This window comes from Strix uralensis, chromosome 15 (assembly GCF_047716275.1).
Source record: "Strix uralensis isolate ZFMK-TIS-50842 chromosome 15, bStrUra1, whole genome shotgun sequence".
NCBI lineage: Eukaryota > Metazoa > Chordata > Aves > Strigiformes > Strigidae > Strix > Strix uralensis.
The window spans coordinates 15,395,192-15,416,889 of NC_133986.1; the positions used below are offsets into that span (position 1 = coordinate 15,395,192).

Genomic DNA, 21,698 nt, shown 5'->3' on the forward strand with positions numbered 1-21,698 from the left:
CAGGGAGCATGAAAAACCGGCTTGGCAGTCCCCTGTCCTGTTCTTAACCTGGGGACAGACAAATGCAGCCTTTATGAAAGATACAGTAATATTTCAAATCAAATAGAAAAATGCAGATTGGGAAAGAATAGGATGACAAAAGAAGCTTTGGAAAGTCTAGAATACAAGAATAATCATTTAACTATTATTTTGAGTTATTAATTTCAGTGTTCCATTTTGGATAAAGTTACAAAAATTACTAATTCACTGTCATCTAAGTGACTTGTAGCAGTGTTAGTGTAACATTTATCTGTTTTGCCCCTTGCCTGCCTCTTACTTCTTCATCCCCATCCACATTCAGAAGTCTTTCTAATTCTTTATTACCAGCAAGAGAAGCAAAATAAATGGGTATCTCACAAACTATTGTCATCACTGGCATGTCTTGTCATCACTAGGCAAAACTAACACCCACTTGGAAACATGACTAGCTCTGGGACAGGGATGCCTGTAGTCACACAGTGGCACAAATGTTCTGCCAGGAAGTGTCTGTTTGTCAAGCTGCTTTCATTCCAAATGCTAAACAGATATTATTCAGCTGGGATTTGAGGGCCGAACATTTCTTATAGGCTGCATGTCAGTGAATGAAAAGGGGGGAAAACTGAGAAAGACATGAGTGATTCATGAAATACTGGAATATTTAAATGGGCTCTAAAATATTTCACCTGCAAGGGTTCTGAAATGTGCTAAGTAAATACTAAGAGGTTGGAATATACTGTAGCACAGGTTAGCTACATCCCTGCAGCACTTGGTTATGATAAGGCTTCTATTTTTCCTGTTAAGCGACTCCATTTTCTTTAAAACATCAACAAGAAGAACCAAAAGGGAATTCCCTAAGGTCAGCTCTGAGGAAACATAAACCTCTAATTCAATAACTCCGCTACTGCACTGAAAAAGGCCTTATTATTGCAACATCCATATGGAGTCAATTGGACATTAATGACTAATCAATCCCTCCCCTTTCTATTCTACTTATAGTGTCACAAGCCATGTTTAGATTAGCCCATTTCCTGCTTAGGATCGCTCAAGATGTCTTTTGTTCTTTCAGGGCTGGCCTGATGGAGGCAGCTTAAACAAACACACGACCCAAGTGGTGCAGGAGTTATAAACTGCCATATGTGAATGAACAAAGGGGCCATACTAAAGCCTTTTGTGGTATTTGTTAATGTTTTTCATCTGAGTTTAAAAAGACCTAATGACTTTGTGGTGAGCTGATGCATGTGGCTCGTGGCTTTGCAAAATGAAGGAAATTCTAGCCAGTTATATATCAGCATATATTTTCCGAAGTGCCTTGTTTTCAGTTTTGGTGGCAGTGAGTTTACTTTTTTATACATATGCAGGCAAAATTCTTAATCTCAATTAAAACACAGCACCAATTTTCACAGCCATCCTCACAACCTTCATATATGTCTTTCCCCATTTGAAAGTCTAGAGCTAAAATTAATGTGAAATATCTTCTGTGTGTGAAATCAAATCAGCTATTCTCAACTCTATCAGTAGTAGAAGTTCGCTCACCAGTGTTTAAAGATCAATTGTTAGTTGGGTCATATTAAATATGGAAACAATATTTCTAAATAAGCTATTACCTTACATGCTCCACAGCCAGCCATGCCCAAATCTACATTATTTAAAAGAATTAAAACTGCTAAATGCAACTACTTTCTTGATGGCTTACGCAAACAGTTTAGATTTCTTGACCACATTTTATGGCAAAATTAACCCTCATGGAAATTTGGCATGAAATACAGCTAAAACAATGCAATAATCATTTAAATTACATGGAATTAGTGCTTAAGGCCTGACTTAAGCCCTCAGTGGCCTACATAGTCCCACTTGTGCTGTAACATAAGAACATGAGAAGTTATTCTGTGAAGATCCATGAAACATCTAGATAGAAACTGGGATGAAGAACCAGCCTTTACTATAAATTTGGGGAGGTATGTAAGTGTCATCAGATTTTTCAATTATGTGCCACTTGCAGACTTCACAGATAATTAATTAAATGCTAACAACCCCATTCTGACATAGATATTATTGATAAAATAAATGTGAAACATATTTAAATTGAAAGTTATTCAGCCTAAGTAATGCTACCAGAAGTAAGGGATTGCCAGTCTTCAGTTCTAACTACAATCAGCATTCCCACTAACACTATTGTTTCCCTTTGATATTTCATTTCATACTCAAATGCAGAAAGTAGAGGCCCACAGAAAACCATGGACAAAACAAGAGAAATATTACTAATAATTATTGTTAGGTGTCTGACAAGATCTATCAATACAGCAAATTGGTTTGGGTTTGGGGTTTTTTTCAGAAAAACAGCTGTTCTAACAGCTAAGCAATTACTGTTACTATATTAATCGTATTCAAAGTCAAAACAATACAAAGAGGAATGAACTAATCTATTTAACATGAAAATGTTTCCATAAGAGTAACAGCTTTACTGCCAGTGAAGCTGTTACTCACATTTCTCCTGACATGACAATGTCACCTAGAACATCCAGAAAACATGATACTGATGTGAAACAAAGAGATTAATTCTGCAGTCTTCAGTCATCCCTAACAGTTTTTTTAAAAAAAAATCCTGCTGGAGCAAGGGCCACAGGACATGAACCATTCATATTTCAGTCAATGCTTTGTTTTGTTTTAAGATGGAGAAATGACAGGAATTCACCACAGAGAGAAAAGGCAGCCTGACCTCATATTTGATGGATGCATTGTTCAAGGTGTGGCTGAACACTGATAATGAACAACTTTGCTTCCTCCTATATAACAAAACAATGAGTTTTAAAAGCTTAAGTGCAATGTGGTTTATAAAAGGAAACTACATTTAACAATGGGAGAGAAGTTTACAAAACTATCTCCCTCAAATTATGTGATATTAATGAAATGCAGAATACTTTGCAAAAGGTTTTAATGTGTGTTGGAATCACTGCTTTAGTGGCCCGTTTCCTGCATTCAACCTGCAGTTGAAGTTGTCACCTTCTAGTATATGCAACATCATTCTTTGCATCAATATAACTAATTCCCTCCATTCAGTGTTTGCTGTTCTCACTTGTCATATCATATCAGTAATTAGATGGCAAGGACCTAGGGCTAAGATACGCATATGCCATTTCTTCTTGACTTTCACATGGGGTACTGATGTCATCATAATTAGTAATATCATTAGTAAATACTATATAACGAAGGGAGAGAAGCAAAAGTGGCTGTAAAGAAGTAATAATAAATGTTAGGAAAAACTCTTAAGACTAATTTTTCAAATATGCTGCACCTGTGCATTTGGGATTTGTAAGTGAAGCCAGGAAGATGTTTTTACAAACAGGTCAATGGCATGTCCAAATATGTTGCTACATTTACCCGATTCGGATAAAAAAAATGGGGGATTTGCCAGGAAGTAGGGGCTTATGTGAAAATTCACAAATTACTCTTTTGAAATACTGCACTTCCTGTGAAACTACCCCTGCCAAATTGAAAACATAATCATTTAATATTTGCAGAAGCTGTGAAGAACCTGTAACGCCCATCCTACACACCTTTTGGACCACTGATTCTGTAAAACTAAATCAAACTACAAATTAAGAAAATATTGTCTCCTTGCTAATAAGTTCTGCACTGAATGCTTGCTTAAATACTTGGCATATCTACATGGAAGAAAGGTACTTTTCTACTGCTGAGATACTGAGGTTCCTGAAGGAGAAAATGGTGTGCAGTATAGACTTAGGAAAAAACAGTGGTCCAAAGAAGAGGACTTGTCTGAATCTGTATCAATTGCTCATGCTTAGCCAGAATAGATGGTGTTCTCTCCTTAATGTATTCATATTTCTGCTCCACTCCCTGTGCTCAAGGAGGTAAGGAAGAAGGGCAAGATTTCTCCCTCCTCCATGCAGTATGATATAATGGTGGCTTTCTCTGTCAGCTGAAAAATCAATAGTCCCTGGAAATTTAATGCTATTTTAGGCACCTTCAAGCTCCTTTTGCGATATTGGAGCAATACAAAGACATGTGCAGAGCTAAGAATCAGGACCATGGTGTGTTTTACACCTGCGGTGGCTGTACATGAGTGTGAAAAAATGTTTTAAACCACTGAACTTTTATACTGAATTTTTCACTCACTCCACTTAAAAATAGCTAAGCAAACTGACTGATGCTTTCAGCATTTGTGACAATAATTTTCTCATGGGAAAAGATTTTCTGTGTAAAACTGCAACCCACAGTTGCTTTTTACAGCCTTGCTCTAAATTCCTGAAAATAATGTTTTACTATATAATGGAAATTGTGACAAGCCCTTAACCATAACTGTGCTAATAGGCACCCCGATGTAAAACTCAAGGCATTGTAACAGTGGTCAGTTGTACAACATCAGAAATTCTAACTAGAATTTTTTAAAATAAAGGTAGTATTCTATAAGAATCAATTACTGTAGGATGGAAACAGCAAACAAGAAAGCCTCATATTTAACAGTAGGAAAAAATACCTAAGACAGCTGAAAATCCAAAGGTAACACTTGTGGAGGACATCCAGATTTATTATCCTGAAAGTGAGAAGCATACTATATGTTAAATATTAGTGTCTTGAGAGGAAGAAGTTTCAATGCCATGCCCAGTTCAGATTTTTCAGGACTCAACGTGGGAGCATCCCCCATAAAATGTAATGGGGATGCTGGCAACAATGGATTCATGAAGTAGTTGCCATCAGAAAAGTGATGGGATGGTTCTTAAAGACAGAACATCTTATTCCTATCCCATTTGCAGGCATTGAATTATTCCAGGGCTGAGGCACTGAATTCCATCCAACACAACTGTGCCTAAGTACTTTATCCCATATTCCTGATCTGTTATGAGTTATTTTGAAAACCTTAAGCGTATCACTCAAGTATCAGGCACAATCAATTAGATTCATGGCTGCTAAAAATGACAACCACAGTTAATGAAGGCCACTTTTTAGCCTCTGGTCTAATTAACCAAGATAATAGGCTATTTTATCTTTAAATAATAAAGATACACTTACGGGATTTTTTAAAATCAAAGACCTATAGCAAGAATTAGGGGAATAAAAATTCCAGTACTTGAGCTTACTGCATTCTCTCTGGAAACACTTCTTTGTTTTCAGACAGCTTTCACTGTTTTCTGATTTTCATCTTTCCCCTCTCAACTGCCATAGCAACTATTACAAATATTTATGTGCAACAAATACTGGCGTGGAGAAGCATTCTTTTCTCCAGTATTTATGAAGCACTGTCACAAAAAGTAGGTGATGCTTTGTTATGCATGTACTACCTGCTGTTTACACCTCTGCATAGGAGGGTGCTAAACAAACTATCTCACAGGTTTGGATTGTGTTGGCAGCCTGCCAAGATTGATCTGTCTGCAAATGTATGGTTCCCTTTCACCTACCTCTTCAGCTGCTCAAAGTCAACCTTTTTTGGAGCTCAGAAGGAACTGTGTCACCCTTTTGTATAAGCAATTATTTACTATTGGGCATATATCAGAATGTTGATGCTTTGAGTATACACTAGAGGTGTTCCTTTAAGAAAGCACTGATCTGTTTTTTACTTAATAGATTGGCAAAACCCAGGCAGTTGTCATGATGTCTGCTCTACCATCAGGGAGGGAGGAAATGAAGCTTTGACAGATGGACAGAAATTTGGAGCTGGACAAAGTGGCAGTTTCTTCTCAACATTAGATATCAGCCTTATGCTCCCTTTGTGGTTCCTTTTTCTCATGTTTCTCCCCACATGGCCAAGAAACTACCTTCTACATAGCAAAAACTCCTGTCTTTCCCCAGTTAGCTCATTCTGCCCCTCCGCATGATTTCACATTCACTGCTGCTGCTGCCACTGCAACCACTCATTGTTCACTATGTTCTGGCAATCAGTTAAATCCGTGATGATGCCTAACACCATTTCTTCCTTTCTCTGCCATGCAATTTCCATTGCTTTTGGGCAGGTAGAATCTCTCATTGTACTACAACGTGACTTGCAATGTGGCTAGCCCAAGTCAAATACGAATGGGAAGGGCTAGTTTTATGGACATAGAAAGACAAACTGCTGTTGACTGTTGCAAATATTGAGCAGTTCATTGACTTTGTATGTTGGTCAGCAAACGCACCATCTGAAATGCTGCAGAACTGAGTTCTTAAGCTTACTGCTGAATATGTTGTTTTAAAAGCAAAGGTGAGCTTGTGATCCTCCAAGCTTGGGTTCAGGTCCAAAATCAGGTTCAAACCAAAACCTGTGTACATCCGAACTGGAATAAATAAGGTCAAGCTAGGGCTTACTACTGGAACCAGCCTATTACCAATGGTTATGCAGCTCACAGTCCCCAACTGGCTTGAATTCAGCCTGCCTGGTGCATGGTCAAAGATACCATGATCAAACAGATAAGGCTTAAAGCTATATAATCTCAGTGACTTGGTATATAGAAAAACACAATCTTTAAACCAAGGAACTTACAACTTGAAGTGAGAGACAGCAGGCAGTGAAAGGGTGGATACAGTCAATGAATTTAAGATAGGCTTGTACCAATCCCATGCCGAGGACTCAAGATACCACTTAATGACTGACTCAACATCTAGATTTCACAGCAGAGGTTATCCTTTAGAAGACTTTGAAAAGTCATAGTGTAATACAAGGATAAATAAATACATACATACAGGTAAAGTGGACAGACAGATCCCACCACATTATTTAAAATTGTTTTTATCTAAACTAGCAAGCATGTATCTATCCTCAGAACTATGGTCCATGCTTAACACACACAGGTAGATTAGTAGCAAAGGAAGAAGCAGCAAGTGCTAAACACAAAGTTTACAGAATCAAGAAAACTACTATATGAGAAATAGAACAAATGAAAACATCAAAACAGGACTCAGAAGAAAAGGTCTTTGTCTATGTTGTCCCAAATGGAAAACTGTGAGGTCAAATATTTAACTCACAAGCCCTGATTCTAATATATTAACACAAATTGACACGGAACTAAATGTTAAGTACTAATATAGCGTTTTCATCTGTTTCCATTTGCTTTATAAATATGAATTTAGCTTCACAATGCATCTGATTTTTCACTTGGGAAAACAGGACACAGGGAAGTTATTTCTGTTTTACAAGATCACACAGTGAGGCAGTGGCAAAACAATAACATTCAGATGTTTTTGCCCTGAGCCCAGGATCCAATCAAGAAAACTATATTTTAACAGACCCAATTCTTTGGCAGGAATGAAGATCAGGTCTTGATGGAATTTGAATCCCTGACTATGACTACTGAAGAAAACCACACTGCAACCTGAGCTAAGGTAAAATTGTCAACAAGAACATTAGGTCTATTCTGCAGATTTCTATCTACTACAAAACAAAATCTTAACATACTTCTTACAGATTTCTAAAGCATTTGACCACAACCACAAAAACAGAAGGATCCATAAACATAGAGCACATTATGCAAGCACAAGATCCATAAACATAGAGCACATTATACGATTCAAAAGAAGCAGCACTATCACCAAAAGTGAGCATCTGTGAAAGGAATATCTTTTTTAAAACTTGAACCAAAAAACCATATTCAGATCATCCAATATTGTCAGATAATGAAGAACTAAATAATTTAGGTTTCCCCATGTGGAATTTAAACAGGCCTCACCTATGGCTCCTGAGTATATTCTACACACTCTGGTCACCTGGTGTGTATCAGTCATGTTCAGAAAAGGGGTTTTAGCTACAGCTAGATTCAAAACTGTCTTGGTGTGTCCATGCCAGTTAGCTGTATTTCAGTACCGACAATCTCAAATGTTCAAAATTATGAAGCCTCCTACAGAAAGGATGATGTTTCCTTTAAAATGATGAGGTTTGAAGCAAAAAAAATTCCTTGTTTAGTTCTATAATTGTCTGTTGTTTATAATTTTGCATACCAGTCACCGAACATTTATGAGGCTCTCAAATCATGTTTTTGAATTTTGCTAGCTACAAATGTATCATATATTTTAACATGACAACTGGGATTTCCAGGTAATGATATCAGTCTAATAGCTGTGGATTATTCATCAATGGTGTCACAGTCAGTGGCAATGTTTTTGAATACAGTCTGAGCATGATTTCTCATATAGTTAGCCCAGTCCTGCTGCTGGCCAAGGAAGTAATAGAGATGTCGGTTTATGTCATATTTAATATAAAACTCTTGCTGATGATTTTCAGGCCTCCATTCAGATGACAGTTAGGTCATTATGAGTAACACAGGCTTTGAATACGACTTCATATGCTAGGTCATCTCTGAAAGTACACCTAGTTACCATTAGTCTCAAAAAAGTTTTCACACACTGGGCAGGGACAGCAAGTTAAGTCTTAAAAGTCGTTCTGCAGTATCCTTTCATATTTGTCTTATAATTGCACAGAGCTAAATTTAAAGGATTTCAAGACTTCTCTTATAATTCATGATTCAGAAAAAATATATATGTAGCTTCAGCTTCTGATCAATGAGCCAGTACCACAAGCACTCCTAAAATTATAGGAAAACATGACTCTGATCCTGTCAAACTCAGATAAGTGCCATATGTTATAGAAAAGATATAAGGAGTAAAGAGAAATCATTGCTAGATACTATTACAAAGGCATTCCATAAAACACAGAAGCCTGCTGATATTTCTTATAATAAATTACTTGAACCTTAAAGGCTGTGTCAAAGCTATGGGAACCAGGAGCACATCCCAGATCTGGTCTATCTTGGCTGCCTGCTGGGATGAGACAGACATGTACCATGTCTCCACCCACTTTAGTTTCCTACGGAAATGCAGGTGTGCAGGTAGGCAAGGAGAGGAACTGCACTTCCATAGCCCCCTTGGTCTGGATCAGTTGGGGGATCAGCATGCAGCCCAAACTGGTCTCTCCTCCCAAGTAACCAGCAATAGGACAAGATGATATGGCCTCAGGTTGCACCAGGGGAAGTTTTGCTTGCTATTAGGAAAAATTTCTTCACCAAAAGGGTTATCAAGCATTGGAACAAGCTGCCCAGGGAAGTGGGCTGAGTGTCTGGAGGCTTTTAAAAGATGGATAGACATGGCACTTAGGGACACGGTTTAGTGGTGGACTTGATAGTGTTAGGTTAAGGGTTGGACTTGATGATCTTAAGGGTCGTTTCCAACCTAAATGATTCTATGATTCTAAAGAATAAGTTGTCAAGATTCTTAGTAACCCAGTGCTGAAACAGACACTTATGGGAGCACAAAATAATAACAACACATATAAAAAACTTTGTGATACAGCAAACCTAGAAAGATCTGTAATAGTTTCATGACAATTAGAAGCGTTAATATTCTTGAAGATGAACTGAATCTGTAGCATGGTACAGTACATCAGAGGTCACAGTTTAACTGCTGATATTTCATCAGCACTGTTTTTGATGGACTTCCACTCTAAATGATGCCATGCTAGATGTGTCATCTCTTAACTACCTTGCCAAAGATACGGGGCAAAACTTGGGTGATATTTTGAATGTCTTTCTTTTATATCCAGCTAATATCTAAATTCACCTTGTCTACAACTAGAAGGGCAAATAAGCAGCTCAGTTTTGAACATCCGCCAACGGTTTTTTTGAGATCAGCAGAGGTACTCGTCCAGCACCTCTTTTCCAGAGACATCTCTTGGCTGCTAAACAAAGTCTGGAAATCTGAATCCATTCATGAACTCAGATTTCCCATGTGGCAAAATACGATGCCTCAAACTGCCCCACTAGCTCTAGAAAGACAGGTACACTGTCCTTAAACTGGCACACATCACTGTACCTTGGGTTACATACGTCAAAGCTTCGTTCTGCACTATCCAGTAACAGCAGGGGCTGTCAGTACCAAGTATCAAGATACTAAATTAAGGGCACTAGAAAGAGAAAGGATGAATTGAGGGAAATAAGCTAAACCAAGAAAGTTGTCAGGGACTCGGTGTCATATGAACCAGTAACTGTGTATCTGTAAGTATTCTGTTGCAACTTTTCATCCCAGCTGAAGAAAAATATATCCTTCAACACGTTGAAATATGAGAAGTTGCTGCAGGATGGAAAATCCTTTACAAAGCAGTTTATAAATAACTGATTAGTCAACAAGTACTTCTGAAAGCCCATGTATCTCCTAAGTCCTTTTTTCTAGAAAAAAAAATCATTGCAAAACACCTGTCTGAAAGTTATTTTTTACCTACATTGTTTGTTATTTTTCTGTTTAAAGACAATACAACAGTGGCCAATCACATCCAATAAAGGATGAATAAATGAAGCTCATAAAAGTAGCTCCCTAAAAATGAAAATCTGGGAATTGTTGGCTTTATAAAGAACTATTTAAAAAAATATATGTGAAAAATCTGAAGTGTCTCATTAAGGTGCTAGCCTCCTTCTGAATATTATTTGTTATAAATGGCTGATGAGCTTCAGTCATCATCTTATCTTACTGTTATGGAGATCTGAAATCTTGAGTATGTCAAAATACTTAAAAATTTAAGCAAAAAACATGTCAGCGTGTGCTCCTCGTGCCTGTGTCAGTTCCATGTGATAAGCTAATCACGATATTAAGTCAATAAGTAGGAATATTTTGCTACATTACATTTGAGAATTAACTATTCCTCTGTATGAATGAGTCAATACAGGAACATCTTGGAGCTGAACTTGCAGCTTCTTCATTGTATACAAGTCCTTGCCCAAAATACTTTTAAATTCAGCTTATTTGGTTTGCCTAGAGCCTGATTAAAGATAATGTATGTCAGTTGGTGATCAAGGACAATCAGGGCTCTGAGATTTTTTATCACAGGCATATCAGGTACTACCTATACAGTAAAGAAAAGATAACATTTACATGTGCTGTTGTTGTCAGACTTCAAAATGAAGGGACAATTTGCGAGACCTCACCTGGACCATTTATTTCTGGGTCACAGAGAGACAGAACAGAAAATGTGCTCATAGGAATATTTCTCTATACAGAAAATATTAATGCCTTTTATCAGAAAAATTCTGTCACAGTATTTCAAGAATCATTTGAAAATAACTCTATTTGTCAACAATCACAAGTTTATTGGTCCTATTTTTTTGATCCAAGGAAAAAAACAAATTTTGAACCTGTCAGATATTTGGATATTAATGGAAAAATTTAGAGATGTTTTAACCTTTTCTCAAGAATAGTGGCATAACTAGAGCTTGTCAGGTTAAAAAAGAGCAAAATTATTCTCAAAAAATTAAATTCAGGGAGCAAAATGTTGCATAATATTATACCTGAATGGTACGTTCATCTTACTACCGCAACTGGTAGAGTTCCTATCTATCTACATGTTCCCTTCTACTGTATCATAGGATAGAGAGGATACCAGCAGCATCCGCTTCCAGAACAAGCATTGTAACACTGCTAGAGATTAAACTCAGTCTTGATAAACACTGATTTCCACCCATGGCTTGACACTGTATGCCTGATATATAGAACTCTCACTGAAATGAGTGCAAATGCACTGAAGGTTTATATCACGAAAAATACATTTTCATATAGAAAATGTGAAATATTTTTCCATTATCATTTGACAGCTGCCTGTCAATAAAATTGTGCTTGCTATATCTTAAACAGTTTGTGAGTGCACTGATGGGTAGACTTCATAAAGAGCTCTGACTTTTTTTAAAGCTGTCAAATCCTTAAAAACTGGTGAAAATATATATAAGTATATATTGTCTTGCTGAGATAATTTAAAAAAATGTTTCCTACACTTTTATTAATAGTATAAAATGTAATCACTTAATTGTCAGCTGCTGGGGGAAGAAATAGTTACGTTGCAGAAAGGCTTAGAGGGCTATACAGTTCTTTTCATGTATCCACCCTTTGCTATGGACTTATTACAATTTTACAGAAACTCATAGAAATCATTCAAGTGTCACCCTGAGATGTAAGCTAGACAGTACTTATGACACTGGCAGCATTTCAGCCATACCATTCTGTGATGCACTGTTCAATAACCCATAGTCAAAATTGCAACTTACCTTCTGCATCTTCTGGCCTTGTAAGATCGATGACACCAGGGCCCAGTTTTCCATCTTCATTGGGTTTTCCTGTTAACTGTGGGCCTAAATTTTCAAACCTTGTTCTTTCCTGGAAAAGAACAGAAGTCATCTTATTGCTCCATATAGGTTAGTTCTCATTATATGCCTGTGCATACGTGTATGCACTGATACACGCCTTATTTTTAAAATCTGAACAAATAAATCATGCATTTAATTAGAATTTTAACTCAGGGAAAAATTTTACAGATTCTGAATGTTTGCATTTATGAAAATCAGTTTTAAATGTGAAACATATACAGAAACTTTGAGATTATTTTGATCTGCACTGCCACAATGCATAAATGATTGTACATGCAAATACAAAACACTCTTGGCAGCAAACAGTGCTGATCAATGCTGCTCACTTTGCCTTTCCACTTATTTTCTAACTTGAACTGGAAAAGACAATCAGCATTTGGGAGACATGAAAATTCAGAAGTTGGAAAAAGAGTTTGTATTAAAATATACTGCTAATTTAATGGAAGAAGCATTTTTTTCCCCACTATGAGATTTGAGTTTGCATTCATACCTCTGAGAAAACACAAGTCTGAATTTTATGCAAGAGGTTTTCAAAGACAAGTATTTGAAAGAAAGAATAATAGATGACAGAACTGATATTATTATTTTGTCTAGGAATTTAAATTGTACCTCAGTGGAAAGGGAACCTAAGGAGATTTAAAAAAAAAAAAAGAAAGGGGGGGGGGGGGAAGAATGCACACTGCTAGAATAGAAAAACAGAAAGCTTTTGAGAGCTGGAGACCTCCATGGGAAACCTGGAACTAGAAAGTGGAAACTAAAGGGTATTTTATGTGTTAACCCAGTTCCTCAATCAACTACTGGACAAGGGCACTATAAATGACAGTGTAATATTGTCTCACAGTAGTAGCCTCTGTAGTACTGTGTATCAGTAGCAAAGCATTCAATGGTTATCATTAATTTAGCGTTCTCATTTGAAGGAACATAGCATGTTTTCCCTCTTGCCTTGTTGTTACCTCTTCAGACTAAACTTGGCATTATGTTGTACTTGTGAATGAATGAAACCTTGTTGTTCATTACTATGAAACAATATTAAATGTCATGTCAGCTTGAATTTACAGACATGAAATACCAGCTTTCAGCTCTACGAACAGTTTCTCCATGTTATACTTAATGCATTATGCAGAAGTAGAGTGCTGATTGCTGTTCAGTCTATTGTTCAGTGACCTAGTTCTGTGCTGTGCATACTAGACATAAGAAGAAAACATTAGGAGTTTCTCTCCTGCAAGATGGTTAGAAACTTGGAAATGTTCTTAAGGACAAAACATACTTGATGGCCTTGATGCCTCATTTGCTCCACCTCCAAATACTTCTGCTTTCCAATGTGATTATTTTTCTATTATCATTATCGTTCTGTAATAAAACCCCACCAGGCCAACAACTGAGGAATTCTTTTGATTCCTCATTCTTCGATTCCTTCAGCCATGGATTTTTTAAATTATTTTCTGTTTAATTTGCAGAGGAAGACAAGAAAGCACAACCTGACACTGGATTTGCTACAACATGCAGCTGAGGCTTTTCAGGTACTAACTGCATTTCTACAAGTTACTCAGAGTCTTGCAGCTGTCGAACAAAATAACTCCGCATTTTATATTTGGTTAACTTCTTATGTTCTTCTGTAAAATCTGTGGCTGATGAAGGAGCTTATACATACAAAGGAACTCACGAGAAAAGAAGGAGTTACAAATGAAATGTGACTGCAGAAAGGCACTGCAATACTAGAGGCCCAATATTTTACAGAAAGATGTTGTGCAATATAACAATACACCTGAATCATCAGGATGGGATCTGTTTTACTGGTAGACAGAATAAAAAATAAGTTTGTCAAGGATTCTGCATTCCATTGCAAAGGGCTGATTTGCAGTTGAGATAAAAACAAAGATCAGTACTAAGAAAACAGCTTTTGGCACATATATTATCTCTTCCAAAATATTTGTGCTAAAAGCTTTTTCTTAAGGATGTTAATACAGCACCTGCAGTATTCTTGGAAGAACAGCCTTTAAGTGTGTTTCAGAAGAAGGAGAAATACCTTTATGCTATAAAAATCAACAGACTCTGCTACATATCAATATGCACATTTGGAATATCTTTCTAGTCATTCATTCTCTTTGATTTTACCAGAAAATATTCTGTTAAAAAAAAAAAAAAAAAGAAGAAAAAAAAGAAAGTTTCTGAAAGAATATCAATATTTTGACATGGAAGGAGAAAAGGGAAAATTACATGAAAAGGTTCAGGAACAGTAAAATGAAAGCATTTATACCATAAAAATACCTGCTCTTGTCAAACAAAGGAAATGTATTTATAGTTTTTTCATAACCCCCTCCTTCTAATTCAGACAAAGCTGTAACAAAGCTAGCTATATTTAAGTCTTTGAAATGCCTTTTAAAGTCATTCCTTTGCTTGCTTTTTTACTGAAAATAATCTTCATAGTGATTGTAAAACAATTTCAATATTTGCATTGGGTTTAGACAAATTCAGAGAACTGTAAAATATAGAAAAATGTTCCTTAATACTAATAATGTTTTTATCTAGCAGATGCCTTTACAATTCCATGAAATACAACAAATTCATAAGAAATTTATTCTTAAAGAGGAAACTTGTCCCACTAGGCTCCAATCCATTTTTATGGGATTTGTCTTCGCTCCCATCTTGAATTCATCCTAAAGAGAATAGTTACTTGCACTAAAAATCCTTTAAAAGTCTACCTTTTTCCTAGTATGAGCAAGGACTGAGAGGAAGATTGATTCTGTACATAATATTCCTATATGAACAAAAAAAGGCATTACCTTCGTTTGAAGTAAATGGCTATGTATAGCTGCACTAACAAATATGTTACCTACCTGTGCATTATGTTTGCACACATGTACATTGACTACTGGATATATTGCTACCTCCCTAACCTTCATTAACAGAAAACTTTGGTGAGTTTGTAATAAAGTGCACTGCTATGGACAGTGCAGGTATTTTGTTTTCTGTGAAAAAGCCTTTTGGACCTCTATTTTGAACTGATTTTTTGTACTGGCTATGGAGCTTACCCTGTATAGTCACATTAAGTTTTCCCATTTAAATTTCAGAAAAAAGGTTTAGGACATGACACTGACAACCCTTTCACATTATTAGATCAACGCAGTCAATTGGAGTTTGCACTAGAAAACTGAAAGCTCTTCCCAGCACAATTCAGATTCTTTGTGCTTCTTTATATGTTGAACACACAGTAAAAATAATCACTTTTTTAAAATGAGAAAAAGAAGGGAAAAAAGATTCTTCTTAGCAGCCAAATCTTAATTTTCCATTCTGTGATATAATTAGGCACTTATTTATGCGTTGTCAGTCACAAACATGCAGAAAACGTAAAAGTTATTGAAAAAATTAAAGTCTCCTCAACTGTCTTGCAGGACTGTTGGTTCTCTAAGTGCTTTGAAATTATGATGTATGAGGTAGATGTTGCATATTAAATAAAGATATTTAAATTATAAAGCCCCCGTTAGTGAGAGCTGATGAATGTTAAATGTTATGAGCCACAAGGCTGTGGCATCCATCATATTCACATATTATCACAGTCAGTGATGGAGCAGCCCCAGTGATGACAGATAGACTGCTAGATAGTTATCCCTTATTTCCAGAGTCACCAAGCAAGCCTTTCAACCCCTTTGGCATTATTTTTAGCTTTGCATTAAATTAGCAACTTTTCTGTCACTTTCTGGCAGAAAGTATCGATTCTTTCTTCACGTGTGGAAGGTAAAAGAATGATTTAGTGAAGCAAGGAGTAAAGGAAAAAGAAGCAGTAGCCCCTACCTCTGAAATGGCTGCAAACTTCAAATGACTAGAAACAAATATAAAATTGTGATCTCGTGAAAGAACAGCAATGAAACAGTAAGCACACAATAATGGCTTTTCTCTGCACTTAGATAAAAGCTGAATTTTTGATGTGCACAGTATATTTTCATAAAATTTTATATACTATGTTTTATACACTTATTGGCTATTCCATAATAATGTGTGTGCTAACAGTAAAATTGCTCTTAAATTTATGTGTGTTATTTATACGTTCCCACGTAACAATGCTTTTTGTTGTAAAAAATATTCTGTTTATTAATGTAACTTTACAACCACTGCATCCAAGATCCGTGGTAAATTAATGACATTTTTATTATTTTATAGTGTCATTAAATTTTTACTGATCACTCCATCAAACAGAAGCAATAAAGGCCATAATGCAAACTGGGACACTTAGATCAGGGGAGCAGGAAGGCATTCCATATAGTCTGAAGTAAACGGCTTGCTATAAATGATATTTATACCATCTTTAAGGATGTGAGAATACTTGGACAAGTTTGGCAAAACTGTTTCTGTAGTACCGTGGATTGTGTACTTAAATAACAGTTTACTTGCCAGCAAGACAATTTTTTTTCAAACCATATGCGAGAAGATGACTGATTGCATCCATCTCTTGAAAAATAATATACGAAATGTAATAATACACTGGGCACCCCTCCCTTCTGGATTACCAAGACTGATCCGACTATACCCATGCCTCAAATTATTTCAACATGCTTGCTTTTTCCACATCTGAAATGTATGCTTAGTCTGAAATGGAAAATGGCATGCATGCTGATCGTTGTGTAAAAGATTTAAAATATATATATTTTTTGCAAACAAATACTTTTTATTTAAATAGACATATTTGGACAATGATGTAATACCTTTTATTTCAATAGTCTAGCATGGAAGCAGTTACCAGCATTAATTTAAAGAGCCAGTTTCTAGAAACTGAATTAATACAGGTCATTCACAGAAGCCAGAGCATGTGACAGAAGGGATATTATTTCTTCTGAGGACAGTACTTTAGTTAGAATGACTACAAATAATTATCACGTGTTGTCTTTATGTATGAAATGTATTTCAATTGAATTATTCCAGACTAAATGTTCTAGTAACTTATTTGCTAACTGTGATCTATTCCCTTCATGTACCATGGACAGTAAACAACAGGCAAACAACTTACTATATTGAAAACATAAAAAGGACATTTTCACTAGAACACAGAGAAAATTATTCCCAGTTTGAATAAGAAGGAAGCACAAAACCTTCCCCCACCCCCCCCCGGGAAGTCAAGATAGAAATGTCCCGAGCTTTTCATCTTCTTACTACTTTTTAATGGCTAGGACTGAAAAGTTAAATTACCTCCACTTGGAATCTTTTGCAACATCTTGGCAGGGCAGGGATAATTACAAATTGACTTTCAGCCTTATCTCTGGATATTTTAGTTATTACGGGTGGGAAGTTTAAACATTAACCTTATTACAACAATGTCAATCATCCTACTGGTGTGCAGGCATGCAACTGCTGGAATTCTTTGGATGGCAAAGTAGATAAACACAATAGCGGCATTATTTTTACAATTAAAAGCAAGGCCTTTGGTTTTGCAGAACTGTGGTGAATATCTAGAATTTGTTTTCAACATCATAGCGGTGGGAGTTGCTCCAAGAAACCAGAGAAATTAAATTAGCAAAGTAGGCAAACTTATTGTAGGAATGCTGATATTTTAAGATATTACAAGATACAAAGTGTACCTTTTCCAACCACTGATTTACGGTTTGCACAAACGAAGGATATGCTGAGTTCTATGATGTTGATACAACCTGACCTTACTTTATTTTTTATGTAAGTGAAATACCTGAATTCAATGATCTCAGGGACCAAAGGGACAGTTCAGTGAATTTTCACCCTGACATACTGCTGTTTTCAGTGTTTGAAGGCCCCTATATTGTTCATAAACTGTTCCAGTACTATCTTTGCATGCTGAACATACAGCATGGACTAGCATCCCTGCCACAGACTACAGATTGTGTGTCAGTACAGTGCCTCAAAGCAAACAGCTTGCTCAAAGCTTGCTTGAAAAGATGTGGGGAGACAGAAGCCATTAGGTCCCCTTTTAAACATATTCTTCCATCTTAAAGCATAACTGAAAAGTAAGAGATTAAAAGCAGATAACAGGGAATTTACACTAAAATATCTTTGCCTGACTGGCAAGCCTCAGCTGGCTTCCACGTGACAATGTGACATATGCAAGACTATCACCAGCAGAAAATACTCCAAAGCTGGTAACAGAATTTCATAGTGATTGTCATGATATGGGACTTTCTTCTTTTAAGACCCAGGTTCTGGGAGTCAAAACTGAGAACTGAAATTTCATCAAAATTTAAAGTGTGTTGAAAAAAGTTTGAAACAGGAGTGCTAAAGGCAAAAAAAATCATCAGATAGATAAATACAAACCCAAATGGCCTACTTGTAAACCCTCTCTTTAGCCAATTATTTTGGAAGTCTGATTTTAAGGATCAGAATTCCTGGAGTCTCTGGTTAGGGTAAGCAGTCCTCATCTTGATCTCCAAACACAAATAAGAAGGATTTAGATGAATTCCCTGATTATTGGGAGCATTCAGCACATACTAATAAGTTAATAGACTTCAGTGCACTGAAGTTTGCCTTTAAAAATAAGTGTATGAATTTAAAAATATTTTTAAAAGAAAAAAAAAAAAAAAACAGATAGAAAATGTTTCCACCTAAGTAGGATATTATGCCCTCCTACACATGAAGTATTGACATACCCGTAACTGTTGCCACACTTTCAGGCACTCCTAAGCTATGGATCTGCCCTGGTTAGATTACTTTCAACAGGATTACTGCACTTACTGAGCCCCCTTAACCAAATGCTTTATGTCTTTGTTCATATGGTTTTAATATGGTTTTAACCAATTGCAAGGTTATTTATAAGTTTGCAACTCCCCAGTAGTTAGAGTTATGAAGCGTTCAGACTTAAGCATATCCAGTTGTGTGGTAACCCAACTACTGCTTTCATGCGGTTTCCAACTTTTTATTCATGCACAAAGGCATGATGCATGGCAATATCTGAGAACTTTCTGATTAACTCTTTGTTTCAGCAGCAAATTCATACAGCAGCCTACAGTAAAATTACACATCAACTAGAAGGTAAAGATTTAAAAAAAAAAAAAAAAATCATCACAGGAACTGTGGAATTCCACCTTAGACTGATGAGAAGTCATTAGTCCTTGAAAAAACAAAGGGACAATCAATTAAATTAACAGCTGGTAAATGAAAAGCAAACAAAAGGAGTTACTACTTTACACTCTGCATAATACGGCTGTAGAATTCACCAGAGGTCAGAAAGAGTCCAAAGCTTGGGCTGTCACTTGTTTTTAAAAGAGCTGGATAATTTTATGACTGTTAATAACATTTGTAGTAACACATGCTAAGATAATCAAATCTCATGTTCCAGAGTGTAAGCTGTTCAACTGTCAGGGTCAAAGAGAAATTCCCTCGTTCTCTCTGCTGCTCCCTTCCCTCCTGACCAACATCCACAGATGATTAACTGGGAGCCTTCTAGGGAGAGAAGTTAATTTTCTTTTATAACATGAGGTATTGCTCACTAGATTTAAGGGAGAACTGGTAAATGGTATAGACTAAATCTAGTTACCTTGTAATTAGAAAGAATCTGAATGTAACAATTTAAAAAAACACATTTTCTTTTAACTAAACACATACATGTGCATTTTGAGAGGCAGACAAAAAATAAACATAAATTACAATTGACATACACTTCTACTAGGAAATAGCAGGACTGATGGGTTTTTTTCTGTGCTGTAAAGTGACTAATGGATGCAATTCAATAGCTACTCTTGGACCTTCAGAGTGGCCGTTCAAATTTCTAACATTTTGAGTTACAAGAATAAATGCAAAAGGACATGGCAAAACAAAGGGGTTTTTTCCTAGTAGACTAAATACTACAGAGGAATAATAATATACATTTTGCTATATTTCACTTTAATTTAGCAGCTGGTTGGACCTTGTCAGTTATGGCTTAATTTTCACCAAGTATTTAAAAATGGAGATGCTGAAATGCCATAGAAGTGTACAGAAATACTTCTACCAAATTTAGACAATGCCATGATTCTGTACCTATATCTGCATGCTTCCCCAAACTTCTCTGTTTGTGACTAAATTTCATTAAAAGTATTGTTATGCATTAGAATCAGAACAGAAGATCAGAGATCTGGTTACTAGCCTCAAAACTGTGAATCTGCTTTTCTCTTAATCATCTAGTAATATATTCCAGGCTGAAAACACAGCTTTAGCAAGAAGCCACAGCAGTATAACAACCAGCAAAACTATTCTAGGTTCAGCACAACAATTTTTTTGGAATGGAAAAAAAAGGCAGAAAAGAAGTTACCAATTTCAATTTCATTGCGGTGTTCTGCAAACCTCAACAGCACAAAGCAAATTCAGCTGCCCTCCACACAAAGTTGGGAAAAGAAAGGTCTTAAAAAAATCCAGAACACACACACAGACAGACACACATGCCACTGGTCAAACATCTTGAGAAGCAATATGATGTTCTTTTATGAACAATATGGAAATACACATGCAAACAGACATATATATATGTTTGTTTTTAAACCTGTAAAAGCTAAGAGAAAGACAGTTTATGTTCTTATAGATACTTTCATTCCATCATTTCAACTGTGCCTTATGATAGGCACATGTCAGATTTTGTGACATGATCAAACAATACTGGAAAAACTGTGATAAAAATGGACTACGTGATGCAATAATCAATTATCAAATAGCAATAAATGCACTTTTCCTACTCTACATGTGGGTAGTAGTTATAAAGGTTTAAAAGCAAATCTTTCAAATACTCTATTCGCAAGTATTTTTACACTTAAAGAACTCAACTTCAGGGAAAATCTGAATCTGAGTTCTGTGCATTTTTTTTTTGCAATCTTTGAACATGAATAGTATTGTAAGTATAGATTCCAGTAGCTCCATTAGGGTAAATCCTCCAGGGCTTTGGAAGTACAGATATCTAACCCAGATACTCTGAATGAGTCACTGGGGGTACCTACCCCTTCTGTTTATCTCTATAAGCAATGCACGCCTCTAGATGTGGCTCTTCCATCCCATTTTCAGGAAGACACCTGAAGTAGTTTAAATTTGTGATGCAAAAGACACTTGGGCTTAAATGGTCATATTTATATTTAGAATTAGAAATTAAATCAAGGCAGTTGACAAAATCCCAACAATTTTCAAATATATGCCTTGCCTTGTGCTGGATGCAAATATATAATTGCATACTATGCATATATAGATTAAGTAGGCTTTTTCTGTATTTATCAAGCTGTTTTGTTGGGGTTTTTTTTATTTTTTTATTTTGTAGCATTTTAAATATACTTTTTCAAGGTTGCATTTTATGATTGCTGCTTATATATTACTCTGTTTATACTCAGGCCTTTTTTGTTATGTTCAGAGAGAAAAGAAACATATCACTAAAGAATAAGGATGGGTGACAATGGAACAATGATAATAACATCATTATGCAGTGTTCTGCCTCTTGTACCCCCATCACTGCCATGTTTTTCTCTGATTATTTCAGCCTCAGGAAAATGTGCTGCTTTCTGTTTATGTCAGGAAGGCAAGATTACTGTTTGCATGATTACAATATCAAGTATGATGTACGTAATGCCTGTGATAATAAAGATGTACCCCTCAACTATCTCCTGT

The 21,698-nt window shown here is 36.1% G+C and overlaps 1 protein-coding gene across 10 annotated transcripts in view; it reads right to left on the minus strand.

The window, feature by feature from the left end:
• Nucleotides 1-21,698, minus strand: part of SOX6 (SRY-box transcription factor 6) — a 375,192-nt gene that overhangs the window by 22,385 nt on the left and 331,109 nt on the right. For all 10 annotated transcript variants that reach the window (XM_074885126.1, XM_074885127.1, XM_074885121.1 and 7 more), the window contains one exon: nt 12,024-12,132. In XM_074885126.1, the coding sequence (XP_074741227.1) occupies nt 12,024-12,132 (109 nt within the window). The remainder of the gene's footprint in view (nt 1-12,023; nt 12,133-21,698) is intronic.